At 35.6% G+C, this 8,402-nt stretch overlaps 2 protein-coding genes across 4 annotated transcripts in view; one reads left to right on the top strand and one right to left on the bottom strand.

The window, feature by feature from the left end:
* Window positions 1-1,661: 1,661 nt before the first annotated feature.
* LOC126812598 (deformed epidermal autoregulatory factor 1 homolog) lies at window positions 1,662-7,951 on the bottom strand. 2 transcript variants are annotated; one of them, XM_050539066.2, is made up of 7 exons: window positions 7,324-7,951; window positions 6,579-6,784; window positions 6,090-6,237; window positions 5,237-5,380; window positions 4,652-4,752; window positions 4,005-4,136; window positions 1,662-3,695 (listed from the first exon to the last, which is right to left on the bottom strand). In XM_050539066.2, exons 1-7 carry the CDS (start codon window positions 7,754-7,756, stop codon window positions 3,423-3,425), a joined length of 1,437 nt encoding a protein of 478 aa, XP_050395023.1. In that variant the 5' UTR covers window positions 7,757-7,951; the 3' UTR covers window positions 1,662-3,422. The 2 variants fall into 2 exon arrangements, with proteins under 2 accessions (XP_050395023.1, XP_050395024.1); XM_050539067.2 differs by lacking the exons at window positions 6,090-6,237; window positions 6,579-6,784; window positions 7,324-7,951 and adding an exon at window positions 5,885-6,062.
* Window positions 7,952-8,177: 226 nt separating this feature from the next.
* LOC126811402 (protein PAT1 homolog 1) overlaps window positions 8,178-8,402 on the top strand; it is a 29,192-nt gene continuing 28,967 nt past the window's right edge. For both annotated transcript variants that reach the window (XM_050536990.2, XM_050536989.2), the window contains exon 1: window positions 8,178-8,262. In XM_050536990.2, the coding sequence (XP_050392947.2) occupies window positions 8,224-8,262 (39 nt within the window). In that variant the 5' untranslated portion in view covers window positions 8,178-8,223. The remainder of the gene's footprint in view (window positions 8,263-8,402) is intronic.

The raw sequence follows: 8,402 nt of genomic DNA, 5'->3' as shown, positions 1-8,402 counted from the left end.
CCATGTCACTTGACACACATGAGTTAAACCACTTGACACACATGAGTTAAACCACTAGACCCCCATCTCCGGGGTTCTTTTCAGCCCATATCAGGACTGAAACTTTAAGTCAATGGACCAGTGCACTCGAGCTTTGCTACTCCCCCAGCCCACACTGAGTGTCTTAAAGTATTCCACACAACTCTTTTTCTTCAATTATTATTGATTTAAATAGAAATTCTATTTAAAGATACAGATATATACAAATTGGTTTCATATTAAACTTTAAATTCAAATAACAGTTAGTGCTTTATCCAATCTGATTAAAATACAGATCTATATTTCGTTTCGTTTTTTTAATATACTTTCGATGGCCTACACTACATGAAGATCTGACCAGTTGTACTGGGGGGTCGCGTCTTAGGTCATCCGAGCGGCTTTTGACCCTATGACACCAAACATTGATTAATCAATCAATGTTGACGTTCCTAGGGGTTTACCCACAGTTCTGTACAGAGAACGCCAAGAACTCGCTGTAAAAGACTGTTTCATTGGCTAATTCATCACATCAACTAGAATACCTGTTATATAATAACTCTTCTAGATCCTAGTGTTGTGAAGACAAGTAAAATGAAATTTTGAACTATAAAAAAACGAAACGAAATAGGATCTGTGTTTTAATTAGATTGTGCTTAATCAGATTAGGTCATCCGAGCGGCTTTTGACCCTATGACACCAAACATTGATTAATCAATCAATGTTGACGTTCCTAGGGGTTTACCCACAGTTCTGTACAGAGAACGCCAAGAACTCGCTGTAAAAGACTGTTTCATTGGCTAATTCATCACATCAACTAGAATACCTGTTATATAATAACTCTTCTAGATCCTAGTGTTGTGAAGACAAGTAAAATGAAATTTTGAACTATAAAAAAACGAAACGAAATAGGATCTGTGTTTTAATTAGATTGTGCTTAATCAGATTTGGCACTTCTAAATTTTATGTGAAGTCTAAAAATTAAAGCATTAAGATATTAATACAATTCCCACTAGACCAAAAATCCAGACAAATGGGCTTGTCTGTCGCTAAAACCAAATCAGTCTGTGTTTTGTTAAGTCTATAGACAGGATAACCTGTTCTAAGAAGGCTGCCCAGTCTCAAGTCAGAAAAGTGTCTTGAGTCGGAACAAGCTGGATTTAATTAAGAGTAGGTTATCCAGTCTATTTAAGGCCAGTAACTTTATTTATCTTATCCTATATAAGTATATTGTTTAATATAAACAATATTGTATACATGCAATCTCTGTTATATATATGGTCTATAACAAACGTTTCCGACGTGGTTTCCCCTTGACAGTGGTGCAGGACGGAGGGCCTGACAAGAACAGTTGTCTAGTCGTTTGGATGGGACGAAAAACAGAGGTCCAGTGTATACATTGGCGTGCACGTAAAAGATCCCTTTGCAGTTGGAATTTGATATAACAGTAGGCCATAGTGCTGCTGCCCGAGCAAAATTTCCCTTATAGCACACTGTATGGCGTATACCCGTCTTCATTAGCCCAGTCTGAGCAGAATAGTAGGACGTTAAACCCCATTTCATATCATTTCATTTTATTTCTATAACAAACAAATCAATATGGACAACCCAGTTTGATCTCTACATGTGGTTCTTTGGAATCTTGGTAAATAGGCCCATGTGAGTGATTTTTTTTTCTTAAATTTTCAAATCTTTACATATTTGGAGCTATTGAAAACCAAGCACCTCTAGAAAAAAGAAGCTAAATTTCAACAGATCTTTTAGAAGAACTAAATCTCATTACTGATGACCATCATTTGAGAGATTTGACATTATCTTTTTAACCACCGAAAAAAAATTGAACCATATTGGGACTGCTATTCTTTTAAGAAATTTCAACTATTACAATATTGTATTTGCAAGGGATTCAAGATCAAGAGATGAGGGGGTGTGTGTGTGCGTGTGGGGTGGGGGGTGGGGGGTGGTGGATGTGGTGTTGGCCAAATGGTTAAGGCGTGCGCGTTGTATCATAAGGTGTCAATGAGTCAAATGGCGCGGTTTTGATTACCCACTTGTAGTGATAAGGATCGCCTGTCCAACCCCCACCCACTGTTAAATACCCCCTACGCATGGGAATTAATGAAATTCTCTAACTCTAAATTACCTAAAAACTAAAAAGGGTTGTACATGTAGCTTCCCAATGCAATGTATTAAAAATTGATAGTAGGTCAATTAAAATTTATTCTAAGTATGGCCTTGGTAGATGGGTATCACATTGCTACTTTGTCCTTTAATTAAAGTTTTTACAATTTTATACAAAGGCAAAAAAGAAAAGTTCATTATGTGTGCAAATTATGTATCTTCAGTGATTTAGTTATAGAAATTCACAATAGCAGTAGAGATATAGTAGGGTTCACTGACTAGAGTCGTTTAATGGTCGAAACAGAGAAATTAAGTAATATATTGATAATACACAAGGCCATTACATGTAGTCTGAGTGTTGTTTCAATATATTACGCTCAAGACAGTTAAACAACTTTAAATACAGACACTCCACTAACCTCTGGGTCCATCCATGGGAGAGACATAGTCAAATTATACTTCTGCTATTTTTATCATCCAATCGAGTGCTGAGTGGGCGAAGGGAAGTAACTCACATTTTATTGCAACTAAGATTATTGTGGTGAACGTAAACAATGACGACACCAAGACTGGTATGTAAACTGTTTGTTGATTGGTTCGTAAAATAACGCTACGATCAAGGGTAGATAATTTAGATTTGTGAAAACCCTGTGGATGGACCCAGAGGTTAGTGGAGTAAATGAAGGATACCGAAAATGACAAGACACTATCCTGCACATGCAGTTCAATGTAATCGTCACACGAGTCCGATGTTCCCTTTATCAAATATAAATAATGTACGATTAGCACGTTGTCGGTACCATTATTTAAAATAATGGTACACCAGCATCAAAGGATGATGTCACATCTGTATTTCAAAAACCCTTAATGTCACTTCTCAGGCACAAATTCATACTATATCAGGCATGCTTTCACTGATGCCTGTCATTCTGTCCGGAATATATTGATCTCCTTATTTTGTACTGATATTTATGATAAATCTGCAGCACAATGTTAAAATTTAAAAAATACAGGCTTGTACACAAGGGCTACACTATAAAGCTACACCCCCTCACCCTCCACATGTCTTATAGCAACGCTCGGTATAATAATGTTCCAATGTAAAAACTTTGTAATAATGAAGCTGAAATATTCATTATCTTAATGAAGCTGAAATATTCATTATCTTTGTCATTGTGTTCATTTTCTATGTCTTAATGAAAAATTCATTATCTCAAAACATCTCATCAAACATGATTGAAATTAAGGATGTCGCCTTGGTGACAAGTGAACTCCTTTCTGACATATTACTCCTTTTCTTTATCAGAGTCTGATTCTTCACCGTCCATGATTTTATCAATGGTTGTGTTCGTTTGATTATTCTGATGTGACCACGTCACATTGTAAGTCACTTTATCGTCAGAAACCACAGTCACCGATTCTACTTTATCCTGTAATTCCGAGCGAGCATGGGCCAACGCCTGCTGAATAGCAATGTCTCTCTGGGCACGCTCCTCCATCACGACTCGTGACAAGTTCATCTGGGCCTCGATACGCTGTGCATTTATAGCTTTGATAGCCTGTAAATAGAAGACAAAAATACATTTATATGGGTATAAGTAAAACGGGAGAGAAAGAGGGTTTAACAGATTGGACATTCAACCCCATTTCTCTCTGTCTCTCTTTCTGTGTTGTTAATTATCCCTTTAGTCCCTCCCAATTGTAAAATATTCCTCCAGTCCCTCCCAGTTGTAAAATATTACTCTAGTCCCTCCCAATTGTAAAATATCCCTCCAGTCCCTCCCAATTGTAAAATATTCCTCCAGTCCCTCCCAATTGTAAAATATTACTCTAGTCGTTCCCAGTTGTAAAATAACCCTCCAACTCACATCTTGTTTCTCCTTCTCCATCTGTAATCTCAGTTGTTGTAGTTGACTTTCTTTAGATATTAAACTCTGTTGTCTTACTTGTTCTATCATAGCCTTTAATTGTTGTACTTGTAACAACAGATTATTAGAGATCTAAATTACACAAATATAAATACTGGATAACAAAAAGAAAACAGCATTCATAGTAAATACTGGATAACAAAAGTAATTACTGGATAATAAAAAAAACACCAAAATTTAAAAAAGCTATAAGACAACAACTCAAATCTTTTTTCTTCATTAGCCCAGTTGCTGCAGAAAAGTAGGATTTTAAACCCTATTTCATTTCATCAGACATCTTTCTTTCGATAAATGATTAAAGGCCAGAATTTATCTAAATGAGGAAAACCTGAAGTTGTTGTTCATTGACCATACCACTTCCTACATTAATACAAGATCCTTATAAACATAGACTTCAAATAAATTGACACTTAATAGTCCATCTCATCAAATTAGTGGTTTAGATAGAATGAATAATTGATGTTGCAGGTATACCATTGCAGCACGTTAAATGTTCCCCCAGTAGTTGGATCTGCAGCGGTCAGGGCAAAATTTCCCTCATACTAGAAGTGTAACTAAGATGACAAACACCATTTCATTTCACTTACCTCTTCAAGTTGCCACCAGTTTTTCTGTTCTGTGACATCCATGGTGACTACAGTAGCTTTTGGAGCAGGGGCTAGGGCTATTGGTGTCATGACAACTGTATCTAAAATATCATTTTTTTTTTTTCAATGTAAAATATCTATCTTTTTGTTATTTAAAATATCTATCATTTTTTTTATTTAAAATATCTATCATTTTTTTATTCAAAATATCTATAGTTCTTTTACTTAAAGTATCTATCATTTTTTTCATTTAAATTATCTATAAAAAATTTCATTTAAAATATCTATAATTTTCTTATTTACAATATCTATATATTTTTTTATCTAAAATATCTATAATTTTTTATTTAAAATATCTATAATTTTGGATCTGTGTAAATCATTTATAATTCTTAAACTGAAATATCAGTAATTTTCTGTGTAAAATATCCACAATTTTCTATGTAAAATATCAATTCAGCTGGGAGATGAATATTTATTTATTTTTTTTTATAGTTAAATACTGAATCTTTTTTAATTTTAATGTTATTTAAACCAAGAAAAATTAATATGTCTCAGTGACTTTAATGTGTGTGAGTAATTTACCTCCGGCTACAAGGTTGCCTGCACTATCAGCTGTTACTATCTGTACAGTTTCACCCTCTTTATTAGATCCCATCTGCATATGATGACTAACAGCACATGTTCGTGTCATGGTGGAACTCACGCCATTCGCCATCGACACAATATCTATATAAATAAATCAAGATAGAAAAATGTAAAATACTATCTCTCCCATTAATTTCATTCGATGCAGCGTACAAAAGATGGGGAGAGAAATTCCGTTTCATTTCCACTCAATGCCAAACAGGTCATTTTATTTAAATAATTCACTTGAATGTACTAGGAAGAAAATTGGGTAGACGAACCTACACTGTTTCACGTCGTACATGCTTGGTATTGATACCACCACGGACCTTATGATGTCAAGTAGTGCTGCGTATTGCCACTGCAGTCATGATATGTATTGCGATTTAAGTGCTATGATACGATTCGCATCACAATTCATAAACAGGTCAATATTTACCAAGGTAACAGGATAAATGAATAATTGATATTTTTAGTTCTGCCGATGTTGAAGAAATAAAACTGTTTCATATCACGATATTAATTTGGATCAAAATAAGGACCAAAAGTGTTTGTGTACCTATTAATAATGTGTGACGTGGATAATTAAGATGACAGGTTACTTACTGAAGCAACAACAAAACCTCCATAAGTACGTGAATCATGAAAAGGTGAATCGTGGTAGATTGATTCAACGATATATCGAGCCAGCACTGGTGTCAAATGCATGCACACCTGCATGCCCCACCGATCGTATAAAGTGATGCAAGTCTAGAAAAGAATCTGCTGTGAACTGAAGCATTTTTATAACTTAGGCAATGGGTAACCTTACACTTTTCATCTTTAGTAAGTGGTGAAGTAGTTGTTTTAATGGAACCAATCCGTGATTTCTTTGACATAGAACCAGTTGGTGAAGGGGGACCACTCTCACTTTCTTTCTTTCTCCTTTTATATGGTACAAATAATCGAACTGGGCCAGTCTGCAAAATAATTAATTAAAGAGACACTATGTAAGATTTCGATAAAGAGCTGGTCATTCTTGTTACATGTATAACAGTTTAAAAATAGATAATACAAAATGAATAAAATACAAATTTCAGTCAAACTGCTTTATTCTGAGCAAAGTTATGAATGTTTGAAAGTTTGACAAGATTTAGCTTATGTAGACTTAATTGCCACGTTCCATTGCTATGATAATAAAAGGTCTTAAGACTAAAGACTCTATTAACAAGTCACTTGATAATCACAACCAAAGAGAGTTTTTTCGAACACATGAAGAATAATATAATCTGAGATTAGATCTGTAAAACAAACAACTCACCACACTTTCGTCATCACAACAAGAAGCACATGTACAAGAGGTAGCGTGCGCCATTAATAAACCATCCTCTAGAACACACTGTAACGTACGTCCTCCATATCTAATACTTCTCTTCCAATCTTTACTACTCGCTCGACCAGCTAATGATTCAAACTCGTTAGGTGTATACCAATTCTCTTCATATTTAATACATTTACCACGACCACCTGCCAATAAGTTCAAAAATAAAATAAAAATACATTTACCAAAATTATGCAGGATGGTTTAATCTTTCGAAATTCCAACTTTATTTTACATGCACGCTAACTTCTACATAGGGAATTGTTTTTTCATCCCATCCAAATGACTATACATTGTCCCTTGCCAAGCCCTCTGTCCTGCACCAATGACAAGAGGGAACCATCCTGATAAACTTTCCTAACCAAAACCGGGATCGAACAAGGGACCTCTGGGTTAGCGAGCCAACATCTTACTCATGGAGCCACCACGGTTCCCCTACGTTTCTGAATCAACCTGGCTAATTAAATAGACTAGCATACACATTTGTTTTAATTCAGCCAGGCTATCTAGACTATATAACTACATGTATAAGGTCGGAAATAAATCATATCTGGTTATTCTGATCACTGCGCGCTGCATTTTCCTCTCTTTTTGGCATTCGACTTGAACTTCAAGCACTTTTTAATGAATCAGACACCAATATCATAAAATACACCAATTCGACTGAATAATAGGCTATAATCACCTGAACCAAATCTATTTTTATGGAGCTCTCCATTTAAATTTTTACACCTAACTGGTAAAATCATCTGGTGTACGGAGGTGTCCCATTGATATTTAAAACCTCTTTCTTTACTGAGAGGTGTAGCTGGGGTAGGTGGGGGGAGGGGAGTGGTTGGTGTCTTCAGTCCCCCCGAATCGACTGTCGTCAGCGTGTTATCATGGATAACAATATGCGTCGTTTTTATTCCTGCTTCTCGAAGTTGGTCGGCAGATATAAGTCCCTGTGATGTTGCAACGAAAACTTGATCAGGGGTGATCGATTCGTGAACACTGTCAGCAATAACATGGTCTTGGGATTGGACATCGTGTTCTGTATCGGCTGCTTGTTGATGTTCATCCACGAAGGCCGAATCGTCTCCGTTCGGAATGTCCTCGGCAATGTCGACTTCGGCCATAACGGAATAAAATAACTGAGCACAAAACCACTAAAGTGTACGCTTCAAACACGGTGTTTTAACATAGCACACAAGTAAATATTTAGTTTGTTCGGTTTTTGGTTTAATTTGCCCCTTTTGCATTAAAATAAACCCGTAGAATCAAATCAAGCAATAAATATCGGCAATTTCCGTTCCTTTACGAATAATGGCGGAAAATCGACCGGAGAAATGTTTGGATCGATTATCCAGACTTAATTGTTCGCTAAAAACAATCACAATTGGAAATGTCTGGAAGACGTCGCCTATCAAAATTTTCGAGAAAACGCATAGAAAAGTTTACATAAAGAACATTAAAAATTATAAAAGTATTTAATTTCAGAATCCCCTCCTATAAGAAACCTTATATGAAATTTTTGATTAGATTCATTTTAAAACATTTCTTGAAATACATTAGCTGCGGAGATTGTTAGCGAATATGGCGTGAAATGACGAAGATGCAGGTTGTAGGAAAGTCGAGCTTTCCTGTAAGTTCACGCACTTCACCTACATTTGTATAAATAATTGCCAATATTAGATTAAACCACGTCTTTTCCATCTTTTGATCCCATATCTTACCCACCAATACTAATATCTCGAAATCAATAAACAAGCCCTTATTTTCGTC

This window comes from Patella vulgata, chromosome 2, assembly GCF_932274485.2.
Source record: "Patella vulgata chromosome 2, xgPatVulg1.2, whole genome shotgun sequence".
Lineage (NCBI taxonomy): Eukaryota > Metazoa > Mollusca > Gastropoda > Patellidae > Patella > Patella vulgata.
The sequence above is the reverse complement of the archived record's forward strand: the minus strand, read 5'-3'. Positions and strand labels throughout refer to the sequence as shown.

Bases quoted from the DNA above. Each gene is read 5' to 3' on its own strand.
- LOC126812598 (XM_050539066.2), bottom strand. From the start codon at position 7,756: ATGGCCGAAGTCGACATTGCCGAGGACATTCCGAACGGAGACGATTCG. The intron at 4,753-5,236 runs GTAAATTACTCA...ATGATATTTTAG, and splicing joins AGGCAACCTTGTAGCCGGAG to ATACAGTTGTCATGACACCA. The intron at 4,137-4,651 runs GTAAGTGAAATG...TGTGTAATTTAG, and splicing joins ACTGGTGGCAACTTGAAGAG to ATCTCTAATAATCTGTTGTT.